Source organism: Macrobrachium rosenbergii, chromosome 5 (genome assembly GCF_040412425.1).
Source record: "Macrobrachium rosenbergii isolate ZJJX-2024 chromosome 5, ASM4041242v1, whole genome shotgun sequence".
NCBI classification, from domain to species: Eukaryota; Metazoa; Arthropoda; class Malacostraca; order Decapoda; family Palaemonidae; genus Macrobrachium; species Macrobrachium rosenbergii.
Genome location: NC_089745.1, coordinates 53,761,494 through 53,786,493, shown reverse-complemented (window position 1 = coordinate 53,786,493; position 25,000 = coordinate 53,761,494). Strand labels below are relative to the sequence as shown.

At 34.0% G+C, this 25,000-nt stretch overlaps 1 protein-coding gene and 1 long non-coding RNA gene across 6 annotated transcripts in view; one reads left to right on the top strand and one right to left on the bottom strand.

The window, feature by feature from the left end:
* The window catches only part of LOC136838800 (uncharacterized), a 412,093-nt gene that overhangs the window by 69,998 nt on the left and 317,095 nt on the right, over positions 1 to 25,000 (top strand). The gene's annotated exons all lie outside the window — the stretch shown is intronic.
* Positions 15,577 to 25,000, bottom strand: part of Cht10 (Chitinase 10) — a 113,382-nt gene continuing 103,958 nt past the window's right edge. For all 4 annotated transcript variants that reach the window (XM_067104366.1, XM_067104369.1, XM_067104368.1 and 1 more), the window contains 17 exons: positions 24,957 to 25,000; positions 24,487 to 24,669; positions 24,073 to 24,284; positions 23,759 to 23,894; positions 23,503 to 23,645; positions 23,198 to 23,383; positions 22,528 to 22,653; positions 21,876 to 22,041; positions 21,194 to 21,417; positions 20,648 to 20,854; positions 20,053 to 20,221; positions 19,358 to 19,569; positions 19,021 to 19,156; positions 17,987 to 18,129; positions 17,443 to 17,631; positions 16,974 to 17,099; positions 15,577 to 16,812 (listed from right to left, as the gene is read on the bottom strand). The exon at positions 24,957 to 25,000 is cut by the window's right edge and continues 248 nt beyond it. In XM_067104366.1, the coding sequence (XP_066960467.1) occupies positions 16,651 to 16,812; positions 16,974 to 17,099; positions 17,443 to 17,631; positions 17,987 to 18,129; positions 19,021 to 19,156; positions 19,358 to 19,569; positions 20,053 to 20,221; positions 20,648 to 20,854; positions 21,194 to 21,417; positions 21,876 to 22,041; positions 22,528 to 22,653; positions 23,198 to 23,383; positions 23,503 to 23,645; positions 23,759 to 23,894; positions 24,073 to 24,284; positions 24,487 to 24,669; positions 24,957 to 25,000 (2,764 nt within the window). In that variant the 3' untranslated portion in view covers positions 15,577 to 16,650. The remainder of the gene's footprint in view (positions 16,813 to 16,973; positions 17,100 to 17,442; positions 17,632 to 17,986; positions 18,130 to 19,020; positions 19,157 to 19,357; positions 19,570 to 20,052; positions 20,222 to 20,647; positions 20,855 to 21,193; positions 21,418 to 21,875; positions 22,042 to 22,527; positions 22,654 to 23,197; positions 23,384 to 23,502; positions 23,646 to 23,758; positions 23,895 to 24,072; positions 24,285 to 24,486; positions 24,670 to 24,956) is intronic.

The following is a 25,000-nucleotide window of genomic DNA, read 5'->3' as shown; positions in this document are numbered from 1 at the left end:
ATAAAGGCGGGTTTGTGTAAATTAGAGCATAAATTGATAAAAATAAATTCTCATAAAAATAAATAAAATGTATTTTATACATTTAAATAAATTTCTTGTAAATATCTCCTGAATAAAGGCTTGTCATAAATAAAGAAATGTGAATAAATAAATAATATAAATAAATAAATAACCAAAAATTCTAAATTTATAAAAATAAATAAATAAAAAAATAAATAAATAAATTTCAAATTCTCGTTCGGAAATAAAAATAAAATATTGTAAATAAATTAAGATTTGCTAGACATAAATAAATAAAAAATTAAATAAAAAAAATGTTTTATCGTAAATAAATAAAAAGGCAATAAAAATAAATAAAAATAAATAAATAAATAAAATAAATAAATAAATAAATTTAAATAAATCAAATAAATAAAATTTCGTCTTTCCTCTAAAAATAAATAAATAAAAAAAATAAAAATTACTGACTCGAAAATTCATAAATAAAAATAAATAAATCATAAAAATAAATAACGAAATAAAAAATCGACATAAATAAAAATAAATTCCCTCTGGTGAAATTAAATTAAAAAAAATAAATGATCTTCGATAGTTTACACTTATACCTTTTTAAAATAAGTTAAATTCTTTCCCTCGTAGAACGCTGGATACGCGTTAAAACGATTAAATAAAAAAAATAGCTCTAAAAAAAATAAAAATAAATATCATTTGCAAAAATTTAAAATAAATAAATAAAATAAAAATTAAATGACTAAAAATAAATAAATAAAAAATTTAATAAAATAAATAATCGAAATAAATCTAATAATAAATAAAATCAATGGACTGGAAACAGAAAATAAATAGATAAAAATAAACCTGTAAATAAAATTCATTGTTCATTATAAATAAATAAATAAAAATAAATAAATATAACTCGGTGTGATAATTGTCCCCTAATTAAAAAACAATAAATATGGGGTTTCCATTTTAATAAATTGCAGGGCAAATAAAAATAAATAATCTTTTAAAAATCTGTAAATAAATAAAATAAATACGCCTTTCATTTTTATCTGTTCTCTCTGATCTCTAAATAAAAATAGCTGTTTTGGCTTTCATCTTTAAATAAATGCAATTTAAAAATAAATTCAAAACCGATAAATAAATAAAAATGACCCTAAATAAATAAAAAGTAAAAAATATTATAATAAATAAATAAAAATAAAATAAAACGCATTTTCATAAAAATAAATTTGAATAAAAAATAGATACCTAAATAAAAAAAATAAACAAATTTTATTAATAAATAAATAAAAATCTCACACGTTGTTTTTCTTTATTAATGTCTAAATCGATAAAATAAATAAATAAATAAAAAAAATAAATAAATAGTATTTAAATAAATTTATTACTCTTTATAAATCAACTAAAATAAAATTCAAATTCCTAGTTAAATAAAAAAAATAAATCCGTGATCGGTTTCATAAATCAATATTAAAATAAACTAAGAGATAAACTGTCGGTCTTAATGGGGCTGAGCCGATAAATAAAATAAATGAAACCCTCTCCGTTATGTATACTTCGTTCAAGGAAGATGCCCAGACATTCTGTAAAAATAAATATAAACGGTTTTATAATAATCAAAATAATAAATTTATAGCCGATGTGCATTGGATTAATGCCCCATAACGGAGAGCATTTGGTCGGTCGTTAAATAAAAGTTAAAAATTGATGCCCTGAGTTTTATTAAATTTGGGCATCAATAATGCTCTTTAGAGTAATAATGGGCTTTTAGCAAAATTTGGATAAATTTCATTAAGTTTTGTAACCTTTCAGAAGACTTCTAAAATATGTTATGCTGGATGGGAAGGACTAAATAAATAAAAATAAATAAATAAATCAACCAGAATAATTATCTGGAATAAATTTTCTGCTAAATAAATAAAAAAATGATGGGCCATCGAATAACTTTCCCAAAAATCAAATTATAAACTGACAAATAAATAAATAAATAAAAAATAAATCACAAAATATAATATATAAATAAATAAATAAAAAATAAATATATAAAATAAATATATATAAAAATAAATAAATAAATAAAATAAATATGCATTAATAAATAAATAAAAGCAAATAAAAAATAAACAGAACGGTAAATAAAAATAAATTTTTAAATCAAAAGGGTTACAGGTTTTAAATAAATTTCTGTCTTCAAGTCCTTTAAATAAAATTCTAAAGTCTTTTAATTAAAATAAATATATAAATAAATAAATAAATAATTAAAAATAAATAAATAAATATAAAAAATATATAAAATAAATAAATAAAAATAAATAAATAAATAAATATATATAAATAAATGTGTAAATAAATGTGTGTGTGTGCGTGTAAATGTATAAAGTATAACAGTGCATTACCCGTAGACACTAAATAAATAAATGTTTTTATAGTTCATGTAACTTTGTTTTTATCCTGTAAACTAAATAAAAATAAAAAATAAAATTGTTGGTATATTCTTCCATTTATTGTCAAATGTGTCCCCCACCTTGTTAAAATGTCTTCAGAACAGGATTAATAGTGGTTGGTGGCTGGTTAAATTATATCTTTGGGCTCATCTTATCTATCTGGGATGGTTTAACACTTGTTGTTGTTGTTAAAAATCTGTTTGATAATAAATAAGAACACAGGCAAATAAATTGCTAGAGCAATTAGTGATTATCAAAGCGGAAATAAAAACGTAGTTGCTATTTGAAAATAAAAAATATGGTCAAATTTATAAATAAAAAATCTTAAAATGCTATATGAAAAAAGGCCAAATAAATGGGAAAAATATAGAGATAGAAAAAAAAATAGACCTAAATCAAATTCTGAATAAATGGTTAAATAACAGTGCTTAAATAAGTTTGGTCAATAAGTAGAAAATAAATAAATAAATAAAAAAAAAATAATAATTGCGAAATAAAGTAGAAATAAATAAAAATAAAAATTAATAAGATTTATAAATAAAGTAAATAAGTGAGGAAGTTTTGGCAAAAATGAAGAAAAATCAAATTAAAGTAAATACTTAAAATTAAATAAGTTTGTTAGTTTTGGTCGTTAAGAGCTGGCGAAATAAATAAAAAAAAAAATAAATAAATAAATCTAAATTGTGTTTTTGCAGTATGTTGGTGAAATAAATAAAAAATCTCCCCCTTGCTTTGTCGCTGTTGAGTTCTAACTAGTTACTTTCAGGGCTGACAGTCTGTTCAGTTTTTGTCAAATAAGGGGGCTTCAAATGTTTTAAAATTTCATGACAGAAACAGAGCTGTATGGGGAGAAAGGGCTTAAAGATAGAGAGAATGAATAATAGGAAGGTGAAAACAAAGGGATAGAGTTAGAACAAGGCTGAGAAAGTATGTGTACTATCAACATGATAACGTGACGTACAGTGCAGGGGTGAATGCTTGATCGTTTCGGATTTCAGCACTGCTCAAATACGTGATTAGCACATTCAGTACAATTCAGCATTGGCCACCTGATCCGAAGTTCCCTCGGATACAGCGACACGTGGGACGGAAACGAATGTGACCTGGAAATTTGATAATTCAGCACCTTTTGTAAAGTCACCTTTGGAATACAACGGGTGTCAGTGACACGTTCCGAGGCAGATCTTTCCGTCTCTGTTTTGGATAGAAGCTTTAAAGAACTTTTATCCCGTTATAAATCCGGATTATGGGCATGCCTGGAGGTGGCATTCGTTCGCTCGCGTGTACCTAGTGAAGGGTTTTGTAGGGCAAGTGTTAAGAGTTTTGGGAAATATATTTCATTGCTGTGGGAGAAGCAGTGGTAGACGGACATTGGAAATTCCAGGCTCTGATTCCTTGCTGAAAGGGTGAGTGTTGAACTTAGAAAAATACTAACTTTTCCAAGTGTAATTTCTAATGTTAACTCCGGGTGTTGATATCTTTATGTCCTCTCAATATGTTTCCTGTGTGATATGAACCGAATGAATTCTGAGTTTCATGGGAAATATTTTGTGTCATTACAGATGTTTCGAAGAAGGGGGTGAAAACCATAGTCAGTCATGGCATATAGCTACCTAAAAATGGAACTGATGACGAAATAGAATTAGAAAATTATTTGGAAATAGACTTGGATATTATGGAATGTTTAAGAGACTTAGTGGGAGACGGGAATTAATCCCCACAAATTATGTTTTCTTGCAAATGTTTAGTTTTGCTTTTGGGGTGTGGTTTAATGGGATTTATTATCTAGCGTGTATAATTTCATTTCACATGACTTGTTGTTAGACTTGTATAATAGACTTTATTTTTTTGTAAGCTAGTTTTTTGATTTTGATTTCAGAGAGAGAGAGAGAGAGAGAGAGAGAGAGAGAGAGAGAGAGAGAGAGAGAGAGAGAGAGAGAGACTCTATAGGAGGATGCCAAGTTTTCGTGGGAAAGAGAGAGAGAAAGGCCAGTAGAGGGGTGACAGGTAAGTGTTCCCCTGTCCTAGGTGTTTTTCGGGAGGGGGGAGCGGCGACAACATATGTAAAGATGCTGGTTACCATTCTCAGGTTACTGGTGGTGTTTGTAATGGGTGCTGAGCTATTTTTTGCAGCAGTAGTTGCTGTGTTTACTGTGCTGCTAGCTGGTTTATTCAAGTCCAGAAATTGGTCTTGATGATTATGTTTATTCTGTCTAGTGTATAATGTGAGCTAGTCTAACATTACATAGTTTGATTTACGCACGATGTGGTTCAGGACGGTTAGGACATATGGGTGCCTTTAAGTTCACAGTTAATCTTTTACAACACTTCTAGTATTGTCAGAAACATCGACAACTGGAGCACTTGAGTCACAGGTATGTATTCTTCAGTGGGGAGGTAACCTTTTAGTTTGATCAATGGCTAGATTTTTCCTACACTATGTCTTAACCCTCTCCTCACATTCTAGGCTTCAACGGTTTAGGGGAGTTCCATCAGGAGCCCAAAGGAAACATGGCTGAATACTGGGCAGTTGGTACAGGCCCTCAAGAAATCCATAGTTGTCCAGTCTATAGAAATCCCTGTAAATTCCTCCAAGGTTTGGTCTTCTTGGGAGTTTTAGTCTTGCGTCCTTTTCATATGGCTCTGTAAGATGTTCATCCTTCAGATGGCAATGCTCACAACTCTGAGCATTGGAGGAAGGGATAATGAGTGAGAGGAGGAAAAGGGAGGAGGAAGGAGCAGGAGAGGAGGAGACATAAAGTATTAGGAGATGGAAGAGAGGCAGCATGGAGAGGAAGAAGGGGTTTATAATTGATAAGTGGTTCGTCTTCTGGCGGGTTCTATCCACCGAACAGCGAAAACCAACGACTTCAGTGACGCCAGTGTTCTTACCACTGGGCTGTCAAGAGAGGTATACGTTGATACCTCCTCTGCCGTACATATGCCCGTCGAATGTGTTTATGTGTGTGTGTTTGTGTATTTGTGTTGCGATAGATAGATGCAGATGGCTCAGTATGTCATAAAAACGACCATATAAGGCTGCAAGTTTACAATCCGAGATGTAACAAGCTGTCGAGTCACACAAATAAATATACAGGTGAACAAAAAAGTAAACTTTTAATCTTCAGCAGTGATGGTCCCAAAGCTTTCAACTTTGGACCATTCCATGTGATGATAATTATACATTATGATGCCGTATAATCCTAAATTCTAATCGATCCAAACCTTCTATGAAAAAACGACGCCACTTTTTAACATTATTGTCATAGTCCTGAACATTTAAATTGCTAAGACGACCTAGCATGCTGAATTGGATTTCCTAAGTGATTTGTATTAATTGTCCCTCATGTATGTTAGATGGCACCCAATATCCTTTCATAAGAGAATGTGAATTCATTATATTTATATATATATATATATATATATATATATATATATATATATATATATATATATATATATATATATATATAAGAAGAGAGAGAGAGAGAGAGAGAGAGAGAGCGAGAGAGAGAATAAAAAATGCCAGACGTAACTTTATCTTTTGTCTCTGCCACTCTTGCTCACCTTTTCTTCTTTTGTTTTTATTTTTTGTGTGAATAATAGCATTGAAGTATGGCTGAAAAGTTTTTTTTCATGTTTGCCTGTTTTGATCGGCTGGTTTATAATTCATAAACAGGCTACGAACTACAGAAAGTGAGAATTACGCAAAGACAAAGCATCAAATTATCATCACTAATTCTAAAAACTGTTAAAATGAGTCATTAAGTTACATCATTGTAAACTTATTATAAACACCCAGAGCTTGTAACAGAGTTCATTATTTTCAGTGAAGCTAAACGTTTCAAGACTAGCCTATAGTTTCGTTCACACCAACACAATGAAAATTTTATGAATTAACTACATTCAATACTAAATTCATACAAGTAAATGACACTCCTGACATACTGTACATCCGTTGCTGTCGGAGAAAATGACGCCCGTCCTCCTATCACTAAGCGGTAATAATTTTTTTTTTTTTTTTTTTAAGATGTGGATTTAGCTGCCTACCCCATTCTCCTACTCTGCTTGTTGACATGTCCTGTGAATATATCCTTAAAAAGAAAGAAAGGTCTCCTTTGTTGGTAGAAGGGAGCGATCTGTTCCGGTCTTTACAACACAACCGCTTACTTTCGCGATTAGAGTTCCTTCATTAAGCTCAGAAAGCGAGCCGTAAGATATAAACCTTTCTTGGTCTTAGACAGTATAAGAATCGATATGTCACGCTCCAGAAAGCAAGTCTATCCTCAAAAAAACATACGGTCATTTACTTAAATATATAAAAATATATGTAGGCTAACTCAAGTAAATGTAGGTCTACTAAAAATTTTCGAGCCCGTCAGCAGAGAACTTAAACTAATTTTATCCACGTTTGTAGTTAATGGAAAAGATAATAGAAATATTGATAAATGAATCATAGATCATTGAAAAAGATTTGCCTAACCTCAAAACGAAACGATAAATTGAAAATGAACATTAAAAGCACTTATGCAAATAGAAGTTTATAAATGTAATGCCAAATATTAGATTTTGGTTTAATTTTATAATTATGACAGATTGATTCGCCAGTGCTTTTGATTGTGATCTAGCATCCTATACAAAGATTTGCTAATTGAATACTGATCCCATATGATAACTTTTAACATGGGATTACCCGCATTATCATGCTGGAAGGGTCGGAAAACCCTCATGTTTCGAAAAAAAGTGTTTATATATATAGCAAACTTCATAGGAAAGTGCTAATCATCTTTTACTGTAGACATTACTTGTCGTAATTTGAGCTATTATTTAAATGAATGACCAAAAGAAACATCGTAGTACCAAAAGATATGTCGATTTTGTTTTTTATAATATTATCGTTTAAACGCCAAACTCAAGGACACTGACTGTGAGAACGGTGTAATCTTGGATTCGATTTAATATGTTAAAATTATAGCTATGTCAGCTAGACTTATCGAGAGCATGAGTGTTTGGGCATTCATTTGTAACAAGCAAATGCCGGTATCCATTACAGGGTTCTTCAAACTGTACTGTTTATTCAAGTTAACGTTAAACGTTCTGTTAAAACACGGGAGAGATTACCAATGGGCATTGTACTGTACATTCCAGGATAGCACGTATGAAAACGGTCAAAACGATTTCTGACTTTATTCTGGTCCTACATCAGTAGCAAATTTCAAAATATTTTTACTGCCCTTTTACCAAGACCGTATTGCATCAGCAAATCTTTTCCGCAGTTAATGGTATTCCAGGTCTCCAAAAAGGACGAAGAATTAATCTCTAACAATTTCAGCAACGTAATTACGTTAAAAAGTTAAGTTTACCATTATAACAAAAACTTGCACAACCTACCAATGTTTTTGAAGGGCCAGAAATGCAGTCTTGATATTACAAGAGCTAAAATTAAGAAAATTAGTGGTATACTAAAAAAGATTCAAAAGATGACCAGGTCCTAACGAGGTACATTCCCGGATGATCAAGTCACTCAAGAATGACTTGCTGGGATCCATTGTGATATTATTTAGATTTTCATTTCATGAACGTCAGCTACCAGAGGATTGAAAGACTACATTGACAGCAATGTTTACAAAATGGACAGAAGTGACCTGGCAATAATGACCTAGAAGACTGACGTTTCATATGAAGATGATGGAAAACCGTGTGTGAGTAAAAATAATGCTGCATATGAAGAGAAATACTATGTTTAATAGAAAGCAATTTGGTTTTATTTCTGGATGGTTTAATAAAGATGCTTGACAGACTGACAGAAATTTTGGATGATAGCTTAATGAACGCCACTTACTGTGACTTCGTGAAAGCAAACGACAAGATTCTTCACCAAGTTTTGTGCCGAACAAGGTCATAAGTTATGTACTGAAGAAAAATTTACTGAGGGATAACAGCATTCTAACAAACTGAAAACAGGAAGTCACAGTAAATGGGGAAGTGTCAGGTTGAAAACCGAAATAAGCGGAGTCCCCAAGAGTTCTGTTTTGGGACCACTACTGTTCGTTATTTTCATTAACGTCCTTCGGAAGTAATGAAAATAACAGTGAAATACGTTCATATGCTCCGACACCAAGATTTTTCGTAAAATCAGTAATACATCTGTTTGACGCTACAAACTAAATAAATAAAATAAAATAAAATAAAAAAAGACCTGGATGCAATGACCATAGTCCGGAAAATGCCTGCTAACTTCCTGCCCTAAAAATGTAAATATTTGAGAATCGGAACTAAGTAGAAAACTATACTGTCTGGATGAGGAATTGGCTGAAACAAACAGAGAAAAGGACATCGGTGTGATAATAGACGTTAAGCTGAATTTTTGGGATCACTAAACAGAAAAAATCAAGAGGTAGCATGATCATGGGAGGACCTTCGTTAACCTGGGGCAGGGTGTTAAAGAAATTAATACGCTGCCCTTGTCCGTCAACATTCAGAATATGCAAATCAAGTATGGAATCTACGATTTGAAAATGACATCGGATCTGTTGAAAACGTTCAGCAGATAGCCACACATCTGGTGCCATCCCTAAAAGGATTGACATAAGAGGAAAGATTAAAAGAACTAAAATTACAACTTCGGTTTATAACAGATCTAGTGGCGATATGACAGAAACACAAAAGATACTTTGTGGGAAATATGATGAGCAAGGATGTGAGGGGTTTTCAGCATTTAAAGAAGAGGACATTACCACAAGAGGACACACTGTAAGAAAATATACAGAAAACAACTAGGTTGGACTTTAGTTAGTACGCTTTCTGTAACAGGATGGTGGATAACTTTAGTCAACTCCTAGATTAGACTGTTGAATCCAAATCTGTGGAAGCATTTGAAAAAACAAATTTGATGAAAGACTGGTATACGCAAGAAAAAATATAATAATACAACACTCATAAAATATGATGGAGCCGGACGCCACGGCCAAAGAACGTAATATGATGTGTCCGTAAATCTCAAATTGGAAACATCATTAGCCACTCCAGAATTTGGTCTACGTAAGTCTACATGAATAAATCACCCATGCACTTCAATCTAAACAAATAGACAGACTACTGAATACGTTTAACGAATTATCCCATCATTCGTACTGCAGGAGACCACCAGACAACAAATAAAAATATATATATCGTTATATAGTTCAGGTCAAGGTAAGTAATTTCACTTTTTTATCTAATGGAAAATAAAGTTTTGAAAAATTTTTCTGGAGAGGTTTATATGCTACGAAACAGAGCTGCACACAAATCGCCCGAGACCGAAACTATTTTGTTCTTTGAGGTATCATAAATAAATATTATGATAGACCACATGAAGTTCAAACGATTTTTCAAGTGAATATGGTATATATTAATTTTTAAATGTTTTTTTTAATGAATTAAAGCTCATTAAATAATTTGTATATCCAAATTCATAAACCTGGACAACTAACACGAGGATAAGTTGATGGATTAAATATCATCAAAACCATTGTCATAACTTCAGTTATAATACACTGGCGTTTTCGAATAACGCCATACTTTAATATTTTAGGGATAGGGCCACCATAAACATTCAGAAGTATTACACAGTGAAATGCTTACGGGGCAATGTAAAGTAAAAATGGACAATATCAAACTAGAAAACTGACAAACCTCAGGATCCAATGATGGCGCCAAAATCTTGCGGATCTCAGACGAAACAAGTCGAGATTTAAACTCAGGAAGGAAAGTCGCAGGAAATGAACAGGATAATTCTCAAGCACCGTCTCTCGACTAAGTGAACCTCGATTCCAGGCTATACTGGATTAGACTGCAGTACCAGTGCCCAGTGCTGAAGTTCGTTAACTGGGACTCGGTAGCACAGCGGTTAACAAAAACGGCTGTCCAAGTCTTGAGGGATCAGGTTTCTGCATGGTAAAATGACATACAAAGAGTGTTACGTACTTACATACAGCAAAACTGAACATTTTAAAAACACAAGGTGACTATCCTATCACATTTGTATCCTCAAAGTTTTTATGTAACAGGAAAACATTGAAAAATATTATATATACAATATATACATATACTGTATATAAGCGAATACTACAGGAAAAGGACAGGCAAAAGTTCAGTACCCGCTTTTACTTGTTTATTCACTCATCGTCGGGGCACAAATAAAACACAGACAGTTGGCAAAAGGTTATATAAGGTAAACAAAAGAACAAGAATACCAGATGGTTAATTGTCAAACGGTAATAAACAAAAGGATAATCCGGGATCACGCGGTCACAAACTGAACCATATGGTTTAACATAGAGATATGGAATGTGTAATGCATTCAAAACCAGAAACATAACATAAAATTGAGTACTAATTTTTTACGTGTTTTATCAACGACTTTTTTAGTACAAAGGCATTAAGTTTAAACAGAAGTTACTAAACAAAAGTTTAACCAGACCACCAGATTGATTAACAGCTCAAAGGGTAATAAACAAGATAATCGGGATAAAACACTTTAGTTACCCAGTCAACGGCACTAAAGCCTATTGAGTTAACCATAAGAGTGAGAAATGAAACGTCACCATAAAAAATTCCTCTAATTCTTCATTGGCCGGAATAACTAATTTTGTTGCTTTTATTGTTACCAACTTTTTTAATTATGAAGGCATCAAGTTTAAACAAACCAAGATTTAAATTTAGAACACTTCCATTATTTGATTTGATAATTAAAAAAGATTCTGTGATATTCCTTTTTGTGTCGTTACTCCGGACTAAGGATCTTGTTTCATTCCAGTTAATAGGATGATCTAAATCTCTCATATGTACGAATAATGTACAGTATTCGATATTTGACCAGTTCCCACAAAGTATTGGTGTTTGATTCGTTGTGAAAGTGATTTTCCAGTTTGTCCGTAATATATTTTATCACACTTTTTACAAGGAATGTCATAGCCTATATGCAGCCAGAAATGTCTTTAGAATTTTTTATTACTAAAGTCTTAACATTAAAATTACTGAAAACATCATTTATGTTGAAAAGCTTTAAAATTCTAGGAATTTTTAAAAACCTTACAGTATACGGCAATCTGAGAATATTATGCTTACTAAACTGAAGTATGTTATTAGCTAAATAAAATGTTTTCCTGGCTCTTTTCCATGCTACATCTACAAAATCTTTTGGTATTTAAGTTTCAAGGCAATATCATAAAGAGTTTTAATCTCGGTATTAGTGAACTGCTGACTACAAACGCGCAGAGCTCTTAAGAACATCCCAGAAAAAACAGAGATTTAACATTTTGATGATGATTGGAATAATACTGAACAAAAGAGCCAGTGTTAGTTGATTTTCGAAAGACTGAAAACGTTTAATTTCTATCATGTCTGTGGATAGTTACATCAAGAAAATTCAGATTACTATATCTTCCTTCCTCTACGGTAAATTTTATAGAAGGGACTAAGTTATTTAGCTTAATCAGAAATTCCTGGGGATTTTCGTGAACTGGCCAAATACAGAAAATATCAATCACATATCTAAACCATATAACTTTTTGGGGCAAAAATCTTGCTAAGACGTTTAAAAAAATTCCTTGTAAATATTGCTAAGGACAGGAGATAAGGGATTAACCATAGTCCGCCGAACTTTTGTACGAAAAAAATCACCATTAAAACAAAATTTACTATCTTTGATACATAACCTTATAAGATTAGTGAGGTTTTCTACAGTTAAAGGAATATCATAACTTTTTAATTCCCCCTCTAAAAATTCAAGTAAATCATCTACAGGCGCTTTTGTAAGTAAAGACACATCCAAACTAACCATATTCAAGTCAGAATTCAAATTCAAGTTATTCAGTTTGTTTATAAAATCAACATTGTTTTTTTTACATTCGCGTTAGAAATGTTTCCTACCGAAGGTGTAATAATTTTTTTTACAAGCCATTTAGATAAATTATTCGAAACTGAGCCTACTGAACTAATGATTGGTCTAATAGGATTATTGATTTTGTGTCTCTTGACTAAACCATTGAGATATGGCAGGGAGGAGCACTGGGGTGTAAACTGTTTAATTAAATGGTCAGAGCCCTTGAAAATGGATCTAATTTGTTTACTAAAATAAGAGTTCACTGTCTGTATAGGATCAGACCTCAGTTTTTTGTAAGTTCCATTATTATTTGATAATGCCATTATTTTATTTACACAGTCACTTTTATTCATGAATGCCACTGCATTAGACTTATCTGCCTTTGTTACTTGCAATGTTTCGTCTTTTTTCAAGGTTTTTATAGGTCAGGAGACATCTTATGGAAACATTTGGGAAAGAAGTCTTGGCCATAGCACCTTACATAATACCTTTACAAATATTGGTATCCTCAGGACATAAATTATGACTAAATTTTTCTAAAAATATTGAAAAATCGACATAGTTCAGTTTATGTCAGAAACACCAAAGCTTAATCCGTACCCCAAGGCACGCTGTCGTAGAACTATCCACCGGTTTGTTTGATAAATTACCCATAAAGTCCACATCGGCATGTTTATAATAGTCCAGTCGCTTTCAGCAATAAGGTTCTTCACCTTGAATTGAAGCTTCCTTTCGAGACGGCTGCACCACTTTCTCAGTTTACCGTAGTAATAATCCAGCATCCGATTCTTCCACTCCAAAAGAACAGTTCTGAAGCCATACCGTCTGCTTCTGAGGGTACTAAAAGCATCTTCTATTTCCACCTTTGTGATTTCGATGTGTATTTGAAGTACGATGCGTTGAAATTCGTCAAAGGCGCGCTGCTAAACAAAGAATTCTCCTGGATAAAATCGACCTGGGCATCGCTTGCTCACTCTTACACTTCCGTAGAAAGTTAAGTCGAAGATTCAGCTTGTGAGCTTTATGAGAGCATTGCAGAAAAACGTCACGAGTAGAACGGGGCATGAAAAATTCACAGTAAAGGCATAGAAGTTACGCGTGGTTTCCATTATGCTTAAAAAATCACAGTAGAATACCACAGGAAAATGACAGGCAGAAGTTCAGTACCAACGCTTCCACGTGTGTATTGGCGCTTCTTCTGGGTACAAATGAGAGACAGTTGAAAAGAAGGTTACAAGGTAAATAATAGGAACAATCTAGATATTCATCTTGTACGGCATTATGGTCGGGTACTTTTAAGGTCTTCAGAAAACCAACTCACTCCAATATGTATGTACATTACTTTTCTTATAAAAAAGCAATAAATTGTCAGTTATAACTTCCCTATTTTTATGCGCATAACGAATTTGCAGCCCATGTTTTTTTGGATGAAGAAGTAATTTTCATTTCTTCGTGTTTTAAGAAATTGGGTTTCCTTAGTTGGTTTGTTGACAGCGCGATCTCAAAGCACGCAAATCATTTTACCTCTTTAAGATGAAATCTATAGAAAACCTGATGTTATCTTGCCAATTGCAAAAGTAATAAAGGATTGGTGTCTGACTTAAGAAAGGTAAATGGTCGTGCTGCGTACAGTTAGCCGTATTTAACAGAAAAAAAGTTTTAACAACAATTATAGTAGGGCTGGGGATGAAAATAATAAGGGATTGCACTATGTTCCTTGTGCAGATTGTAAAAACAGGGGAATCAGGAAGATCTGTTGACCAGCGATTGATGGAATATAGATATATGCAATAAGAAGAGTGGATGGCAACAAATAAGAAATGCGCCGAAGTTTCTTCAGCGCAATCGAGTTTTCTGTACAGTGTAAAATCAAGGCCACCAATAATAGATCTATCTTTCGGTGGTCTCGGTATAATGCTGTATGAGCCGCGGCCCATGAATCTTTAACCACGGACCGGTGGTAGCCGTCCTATATCGTTGCCAGATGCACGATTATGGCTAAATTTAACCTTAAATAAAATAAAAACTACTGAGGCTAGAGGGCTGCAATTTGGTTTGTTTGATGATTGGAGGGTGGATGATAAACGTACCAATTTGCTGCTCTTTAGCCTCAGTAGTTTTTAAGATCTGAGAGTGGACGGACAGACAATGCCGGCACAATAGTTTTATTTTACAAAAAATAATAATGCTTTATCCATGCTTTATCAACTAAACATAGTGTTGGTTGGCAAAACAGTAAATTGTTATTGAAAACAAACAATATACAGAAAAGGAAGATAGTTGAGGCTGGCCTTACTGGGGAACTACCTAATTTTAACCTAAATGATGGTAACTATAAGTTTGACAGTTTGTTGTCTTGTTATGTAATTCAAGCAGCCAACCTTAACAATATTGTCAGGTCGCTGAATATTTAACAATTGTTGTTAATAGTGGCAGTTCGTTAATGTATATTTTTATATTTTTATTTTATATATTTTATATTTATATTTCTTCTTTCTTAACATTTGTAACTTTCACTTTTTGTTTATTTTTGTAATCACCTGAAGAGGAGACTAGTGGGTTTTGAAACTGTAGTGAATTTTAACGTTTTTAATATACTTTGTCTGTCCGCCCTCAGATCTTAAAAACTACTTAGGCTAGAGGGCTGCAAATTGTTATGTTGATCACCCACCCTCCAATCGTCAAACATACCAAATTGCATCCCTCTAGCCTCAGTAGTTTTTATTTTATTTATTTAAGGTTAAGGTTAGCCATGGATCGTCCGTCTGGCACCGATAGAAGTGCCAGCCGCCAACTCATCTTTACTAGACCGCATCTGGGGAGTAACTGAGCCTGCCCGGTCATGGTTGAGAGTTTCATACAGCATTGTACGCTGTACAGGAAACTTGTTATATTTTATCCCGCAGTGTTTAATAGACCCTATATCCTAGACAGTCAGTCTCCTTTCAGCTAGGTAATACCAACATTGATCAAACAAAGAAAAATACTGTTTCACATGAATGTAGGTTACCTGTACGAAGAAGTGAGTATTGGACAGGCTTGATTTGGCAGGGGGCTGAAGTCTGATAGGGTCAAATTTTTTATTGCTTATAATGATTAGATTATTTCATATTTATATGAGCAGAGTAAGACTGGTCAACCATCATACAACATGGAGTAGGTAATGTAGGAGGAATGAAATACAGATATATTTTTTTTTACAATAATTTAATAATGATAAATAATGTGTTAAATAATGCCACAGTAACTGTACCGGTGAACTAAAGTAGTCAGTTGATGTCTGAGTAGCTAACACAAGTTTGGCACACATACAAAAAATATAAGAACTGTAATACCTATACAGCATAAATACATAGAAAGTACACATATTAATTGCTGTTTACAGCAGCCACTTGAAATCAAGTGACATTGTATCTCATTTTTGTGTCCACCCTTTTAAATTCCAGTACCATGTAGCTACAAGGATATGCATTTTATTGCGCATAAGGGCATCCAGAAAAAGGAGGTAAGATTTCAGAAGCTTTGGAAGTTTAAGGGGCTTTTTGAACATAGTTCACATGCACCCCTTTTTACATAAGACTGTAAATATTTTTTCTTAAGGACTTTCTTATATAAATTGTGGGAATTGGTGGACGTGTATTTAAATGCCTTTATAAGTAATTGATGTGGAAAAAACTTTGTAAGAGAAAATAATTTACCCATGTTTGTAAGAGAAAATAATTTACCCATGTTTATGAAAATAAGATGGGTAATCATAGGGAGCCAGGCTATGCGGAATTTTCAGTAAGAAATAGCATGCAATACATGTAGAAGTCTGGTTGACATAAGATAAATAATTATAAGATAAGTAAGTTTTATATGTGCTATCTGAGTTGTGCACACAAGCCTCTTTTAATAACGTACAGTATTCTACTAATGTTCATTAGGGTATTCTGTAGGACCCCTAGACTTATTTGGTGGAAACCTATAGGAGTTCCAAACCCCTGAATATTATCTTTGAAGCTCTTAGATTTTTTTTTTGTATATTTAGGGTCTTTTGAAGATATTGCAGATATATACTTATATTTTATATTTATTTAGCTTTAATCTGGAGGTCCTTAAGAATCTCAGAAACTTTGAGTCTTTTAATTTTTTTTTTTATAATTCCACGAGTCTGTTGGACTTCTAGGTCACTAAGAGTAGAAGCATTTTAGAATCTCGTAATATTTTCAGGAAGCAGTACTAGAGAAAGACATAGGAATTCAAGAAACATTCCCTTGAGAATTACTGAAGTGCTGAAGCTTTCAAAAAAGGAATTGTGCTCTAAAACCCCCAATATCCTCCTGTGGTCACTATCAGTTAGATGTTACAGTTAGGGTCAGGAACAGGGTAGTTTCTCAGGCTTCTGTTGATCGTCCTCAAAAGTGGATGGTTCTCACATCCACACCGATTCCTAAAGTCGTCCAGATCTAGGGCCCAAATCATAGCACCTCCGAGACCCATTTTTTTAACGTATTCAGACTGAAAGGAAGAAATAATTATTAATGATATATTTTTGTAGAGGTCGACATGTATGAAGCCACTGATTATGATAAGTTCTTAGCTGTGATAGGTTTAACTTTAGTGGCACTGAGAGACATTGTTAAATTGAAATTTATTATAATGCAGTACCCATGACTTACCTTATATCTTATCATAGCAATGTCATCATAACCAAACCATTGTTTTCCTAGGTGGGCATATGGTCCCATCCTTCCTTCTGGGTCTTTAACAACTGTGTATCCTCCATTGAGCACTTTGTCACAGATCTGTTGAAAATTTGGGAAAATCTCTTAGCAAGACTGATTTATTTATTGAAATGTACTTCGGCTTCATTACCAGGGTGTTTTTAGTTTTATTAGGCAGTACTGTCTTTGAGCTTGAAGTACTTTACTATGCGGCACTGTCTATGAAGTTGAAGTACATTAAAAAGTATGTTAGCTGCAGGAGATTATAGTAAGACTAACATTTAATAAGAAAAAACTGTATATATCAGATTACTATTTTGTTTTGTTCAAAATAAAATCTGTGGGGGAAACAATTATATTGCAATACCTTGAAATGAACCTGTTGGACTATAACTTCATCTGTTCGAAAGTCAGTTTATCTTACCTCATAATAAGCTAAGAAACCAGCAGCTCTTGTGTATTGCCCAGCTTGGCCCTTTTGAGGAGCGTGCTGGCCAAGTCCTGTGCCATTGGACTTCCAGCCTAAGCCAAATGCTTGACCATACATTGGCATTCCCATAATGAGCTTCTTACGGTCTGCTCCCTTCTCTAACCAGTAGTGGATAGTGAAGTTCTGGGATTGGATTAATAGAGGTATTAATAATAGGTGTGGGCTGATTAACATTATTTTAGGTGTTTGTCCTAAGATTCCTCATTCAGGAGTTCCAATCGTCGAGTTATATGAACATGTTGAGGTATTTAGTTGGAAGATATAATTTTAGAAAGTAAATGGATGAGCAAAATAAATAAAGTTATTATAATACCAACATGTAATGCTTGAAAATATCCAAAACTTATATGCTAAGAGAAAAAACTAACTATTAACATCAACTATAGCAATAGAAAGTACGTGCTCAGGAAATTTTATTACAATACAGTAGTATTTTTTTCACTGTGAATTATATGGTTAAGTTTGGAATGAAACTTACGGCATTGAATGCAGGATTTTCATGGCCGGGATGATGATACATAGGAGCAACGTGACCTGTCTGTTTGTCCCAGTGTCCATGGTAATCATAGGTCATGACGGCGATCCAGTCCAAGTAACGGTTAACGGTTGGGACGTCGTAACCTGTCAGATGTGCAAATATACAGTAATCTTCAGTCTTTGTTATGATGTTATTTCATACCAATTTTGAAGCTTTATGATCTACAAAGACGTCTCAGGAATTATCTCGCTTTCCTTCTATATCGGGGCACCTGAGCCCGAGTTGAATTATTGTTTCTCAGTGTAGATCTCCATATACAGTAGCTAAATTACTCTCCTCTGATCGACATATTTCATCTGAGCATTTGCAAGAATATTTAGTTCTATTTTGCGTTTTATTATAGCGTCTGGAAATTAACCCCCCCCCTCATGATTTACATGTTTATATACCTGTATTTATACAACTTATTCGCCACGTACTGTATGCCTTTTTCTTTGTTTTATGGGGGATCTTGGATGCCAAAAGAGGAGAAAAAAATTATGTTTTTTGTAAATCGTTTTGGAGGGGTCGGGTGTTTTTAATATTATTTTGTGAAATGTGCCTTGATTATATTTGCAATCCGTATGTCAACAAGATTAATTTGGATTCTCCATCAGCAGCCTAGTAGGTACAAGAAGAAAGTAATTTTTATCTAGTGCACTGGAAGTAACATGGCATGACTTTAATAATTGAAACTGTTGTCTGGATATCTTTAGGCCTTGCACACGTTAGGTTCTGCTAGCCCGCAGTACTGCATGGAAGTTGCGAATTCAAGGGTCAATAAGGCTTATGAATCCTTCATACCACTCATTTCCAGAATATGGGATTTCCTGCTTTCTGAATTTCTTGAATCATTTGACATGTCTTGCTTTAATAGGTGAATTTGTCAGCACAAGAAAAGAAGTCTACTGAAACGCTTTTCTTCTGGGGACGAAGGTGGATTTTGGCCGTAAAGACTGTTTTGATCTTTACATTAAAAAAAAAAACGACCTTACCTGCATCAATAACCTTGTTGCTAGGAGAGACAGCAGCTGACAGCAGGAGACCATGAGGTTGGAATGCTGTGTGCAGCTCTCTTACCCAGTCTGCAAAGGCTTGCTTGTCATTTGGATTTCCTTTATCGCAGGCCACCTGTTAATGTGTAAAGGCGTCGTTAGTTTGGTTTTAGTTATTGGAGAATACTATGCATCTGCATTAGTAATGTTGTAGATATATGAAAATGTCTCTTAAATAGTATAACGTATCTAGTTAGTCTAGATTTGCAAAGCTTGCATTTACGTCATAGGTTAATTCGTAGGATAGGTTGTTCTGATATATACGTGTGGGCCTTACCTGCCAGCAAACAGGGTATTCCCAATCAAGGTCGAGACCATCAAAGTTATTCTTCAAGATGAAGTCAATGACATGTTCGTTGAATGTGGCACGAGCACTTGGGTTGTTGACGAGTCGGCTGTACTTGTCGCCAGCTGAGTCATTCCATCCGCCTATTGCAATTAAGACCTTGACTCCACGAGCTTTCATGTCTGTCACTTTTCTGTAGAATTCTGTGCAAGAGACATGGAGTAGGATCAGTTCATGTTTAGTGACAGTTCTTAGTCTGCCTTATTTTTGGCTTAGCATATCAAGGTTTAAATGTTTAAATCACAGTGCATAATTTCTATCCTTGAAATTTTTGTATCCTATTAATAAGAGCAGCAGACTACATACGAGATATACGTACAAAGTTTTATATAAACTTTTGGAAACTTACATACAGTTGGCCATTTAAGCAATGGAATACAATAGTTTATAGCACTAGCATTTAAAGTAAAAATGCTTTTTTTCAGGTGGTTTAGTCAAAGTTTGTCATCAACAGCTCTGCCAACGCTTTCATTAGAAAAGTATTTTTCCATGTTTATATAGAATAGATGTGTGGTTTTGTGATAAAAAAATTAATTAAATCAGGGTTTTATAATTGTCAAACAATGGGGGTTAAGTTGAAGTGGAGAAGGAATGGTTAGGCTACATAATTTTTATATTTTTCTAACCATTATCATAGTCCGCCCATGTGTCGTGAGGTTTAATGACGAGCCTCGATCCGTCCAGGACTGCAAATCCATAAACAATGTGGGTGCAGAGATCTGGGTCGATGTCCTCTGGCTTGTATTTGCCAATGCCTTGGCGGTACCAGGCCCAGTTTGTGAAGTAGCACACAACCTGTTGGAAAGTTGATGACCTAGAGAGATATTGTTTCATACATGCTCCTTGTAATTCAGTAAATTACCATTAGTAGTCCTTTGCAAACTGCAGATTAGTTCGTTATTCTCCTGGTGTTATATACTCATTCCATTTTAATTTTGTGATTGTAATGTGTTTATCAGTTTAAAGCTGGTTTAGGATTTAGATAAATAGAAATAAAAAATACATTGTAAATTCTTGGATGTGGTTTTCATTCATGTAAAAGATACATTAATTTCGCATGTCATATTTTTATCTTGTTTTTCAATCTGTTATTTCCAGGCTGGTTGAGACACTTAGTAGTATGGCAATTATGAAAATATTTATACTGTGATAGGGACTAAGTGTGAGTGTGGTTGTTTGTGCATCCAAGTGGAGAAAAGAAGTAGAATATTCCTAACTCACCTTATAACCAGTGTCGGGCAAAGGTTCACCAGAGCCTGTTCCAGGACCTGGTAGGTTTACAGGAGGTAATGTTGCTGCTGTTGTTGGTGGTCTTGTGGTAGGTTGTGGGGGAGGCGATGACGGTGGCGGTGTCACAGTTGGAGTTACAGACGGAACAGAGGCTTCACTACTACACCCAGCTGTATTCGGCCAGTCGCAGCGATTTTCCTGTTGTGGGAGATTTTTGCCAGTGAAGTCAGTACTGTCTGTTTCAATTATATATATATATATATATATATATATATATATATATATATATATATATATATATATATATATATATATATATATATATATATATATATATATATATATATATATATATATATATATATATATATATATATATATATATATTTAATTTTTTTCAAGACGCCTAGTGATTTCAAAATTCCAGAAATTAATATTTTGATATTTTGATTAAATTCATATAAATGATTACTGTACTCACAAAAAATCTCTCTCTCACACACGCACACACACACACACACACACACACACACACACCTTTGCGTTCCAGTGGAGTCCAGGGAAGCACTGGCGCTCTTGTTTCTCGCCGTGGACACACTCGTAGAATTTCCTGCAGTCTGATTCATGGGGTTCTCGGGATCCCAATTCGCAGGCTTGTTTTTGAACCGGTGTGCTCGTCGCTGGATATAGTGGGGCGACTTCTTTTGTAGCCGAAATTGAAGGGACTTTTTGAGGGCTTCCAGGACTTGCTGTTCTTGTACCTGGTAAAATGCAACAGCTATATTATGAGTTGGTAGGAAAATTAGGCATATGTTTGATAATGACAGTGGAAGGTCAGCGTTTGTTGAGGTACTCTTTGTCAGTTGAAGCTCTTTTGCCTCATTCCTTTTAGCAAGAAATCTCTAAAATATTATTAAGATTGCAGACCTGATACTGTACATATTCATAAGGCATAGCAAAGATACGATATACTTAGTAATTGTTTCCGCCCTCCTGACATTTTATCATATGCTTTGGTAAAACGATATGTTCAGAAAGTATGGAAATTTATTCTCGTATATTTAATATGCCTGCAGAAGCATTTTACTAAGGTCACTTTCTAATTAATGGTAAAGGAAAATAGTATTTTTTTTATTACATTTTAGTGAAGACTCGTGCCACTATTTAAGGAGATTTTGTGGTCAAAGCTTCATTAGATAACGTTCGAGATCTTTATTACCTCCTAGTGGGGGGCACCCTGGGTCAGGTCCCTGGTTGTTTCGGAGTTCTCTGTTGATAGTTTTAAGGAGTGGATGGTGTTCGCAGTCACATCTGTTTCGGAAGTCATCAAGATCCAAGGCCCATATCATCGCTCCTCCAAGACCCATGTTTTGAAGCCATTTAGTCTGTCAGAAAAGGTGACAGTGTTCATTTGAAAATGTTTATTCGCTGTGGGAACAAAAAAGGCAGCTTGCATTTCGAACTCAGATGGGTTGAGTCTGGAACAGTCTGTATGTAGATCAGAATAATTTGGCGATTGCTAAGCATCAGTAGAATTTGCAGTGATGCTACTGCGTAACATCTGGCCTTGAATATGAGTAACTTGTAAGATTTAAGTAGGTTTTAAACAGATAACAAAGAAATAATGCTATCCTTTCATAAGTAAATTTTACCAGCTCATTGAAAAAATGTGCCAGTTACTTGAGCAAATTAACTAAAAATGCAGAATGGCATATATTAAAAACTCGTTTCCCTGTTCTTGCATATATTATTAAACTGTTCTTCAGGTATCTTCAGTGACGTATCCCACCAAAGTAAAGTAGCAAGCTTTTGAAAATAAGTAGATCACCCCGTAAATATCGATAAACTGACACATCAATAAAATAACTTACCTTGTACCGGATGGTATCAATATCGTCAAAGCCAACCCACTGATCTCCTCTGTATGCGTAAGGACCCATAGATTTCTCAACGTCTTTTACAACTTGCCATCCCTCATGCTTGATCTTGTAACAGATCTGTGGGAAGATGAAACGGCATACTTTTGTAGTGGAAAGGTATTTGTATTGGTCTTAGACTGGCAAATCTTGACTTGATTTAATCAGTGTGAATTGAGAGTGAAATAATATATGAATTAACTATAACGTTTCTGGTGAATGAACTTCTTTTGGATGGAGAAGGAGTAGTACTACCTAATCCACTCTAATGAAAACAGGAAATGTAGAATGAAAAAGGTGTTCCAGGAAAATCTACCCAAGAGATGTACAAGAAAGCGTGATGTGGAAAATGATTAATAAAAGAAAAAGATATTGCTTTATTTACTTGAAAATCATTAGTTTACTGTTAACCTGAATGATACAAAATTACTATGACGTTATCTAAATACGAAGTATCAAGATAACGTCATAGTAATTACCCATGAAGTAGGCTACATGGGTAAAAGAAGAAAATTGTGTACGAGTCTCCTTAAGAGAGTAAATTACAAAGCTTATTATGGAAAGTTGAGTGATTTTACAAAAACAGTTGAGATTAATTGGAAATGCTACCAGTCCCCATAGTTACCTCGTAATAGGCCAGGAATCCTCTTGCTCTAGTATAGGGGCCAGCTTCACCACCTCCATAGGTCTTTTGGTTAAGGCCATTGTCGCTAGCTTGTGCTAGGGTGAAAGATTGCCCATACATTGGCATTCCCAGGATCAGTTTCTTAGGATCAGCTCCATTTTCTATCCAGTAGTGGATGGTGAAGTTCTGTTGTTATGAGTGAAAAATAGATGAGTAAAGCCTGTTGCACTTTATTATTAACGTTACAAAATTTTTCATTATTTTTCAGTGTTCTCCTTATAAAAAATTAATTAATTAATACGTACAGTGTTGAATGCAAGATTATCATCTTGAGAGTGGGCATACATTGGAGCAACGTGCCCTGTTTTCTTGTCCCACTGACCATGATAATCATAGGTCATGACTGCAATCCAGTCCAAGTATTGGTTCAGTGCTGGGACATCGTAACCTGCACGAAGAAAAAATTTTGGTGTAAGTGTATATTTCATTGAGTAAATTTATTGATAATTTTAATTAAATTGTTTATTGGATTTTTTCCTTATTTTTTATACAAAGACCTACCCATGTCAATAACTTTGTTGCTTGGTGAGACAGCTGCTGAGAGGAGCAAGTTATGCGGTCTGAAGGCTTCGTTCAGTTCCTTTACAAAATCTGCGAAGTTGGCTTTGTCTGATGCTGGGCCCTTCTGGCAGTTCACCTGATAAAAAGAGAAAAAGATAATTGATATTTGAAAGTGCATGATGCACTGATGACAGGCTTTAAACAAAGCAGCGACAGTTAAAGGAAATTGATTGTAACTTTTTAGGAATATTCCATGCACTAAGATTTTGCTTACTGGATTAAACAGTTCTTTTTAAGAGTCAAAATGACTTTACCTGCCAGCAGACGGGGTACTCCCAGTCAAGGTCGAGACCGTCAAAGTTGTTATCTTTAATGAAAGTGATGACATGCTCGATGAACCTACGTCTGCTTTCTGGTGTAGACACAAGACGACTGTACTTGCTTCCTGCAGAGTCATTCCATCCTCCAATGGCAACCAGAACTTTCACTCCATCTGACTTGTAGGCTGTTACTCTCTCATAGAACTCTGTAACATTGAAGGTCATAATACATATAAAGGTGCTACAGTAATTTCTGGTACTTTTGTTGTATTTCATGGTGGCGTAAGTAATAATATATCTGTATTATTATTTTAGGGTGACAAAGGAAAATGATATGAAAATCTTCTATCAGCTCGTGAATCTGATTGAGATTAAATTGCATTTATAATTTGGAAAATAAATACTCACTGTTATCATAATCGGCCCATGTGTCATGGGGTTTGATGACAAGATTACTTGGATCTAGGACAGCAAAGCCGTATACAATGTGTGTGCAGAGGGAGGCGTCAATCTCTGAGGGAGTGTACTTGCCCTCACCATTTCTGTACCAAGCCCAGTTTGTAAAGTAGCAGACCACCTTATAACCTCCATCTGCAAAAGAAATTTTTTGATAAGGTGCTGTGCAACATTTGGAAGTTGGAAAAAGGTTTTGCGTTTCTGTTCAGTTGTTGTTTGAAACATTCTTTAGAAAACTACCTGCGCTTGAATATCTACACTTTTAATGGAAGTAATGGGAAGAATCTCTCCATATTGAACTGCTCAAGTTTTGTATCCAGTGTTTTGGAAATTGTTATTGCATTTATAAGGCTTAAGTGTTCTTTCTGGAACCTTGGGGTAAATAAACACATAATGCAGTGTGCATTATGGAAGACACCAACCTCCTGAAGAAGGCGTTGTGATAGTAACTGTTGGTCGGTTGTCA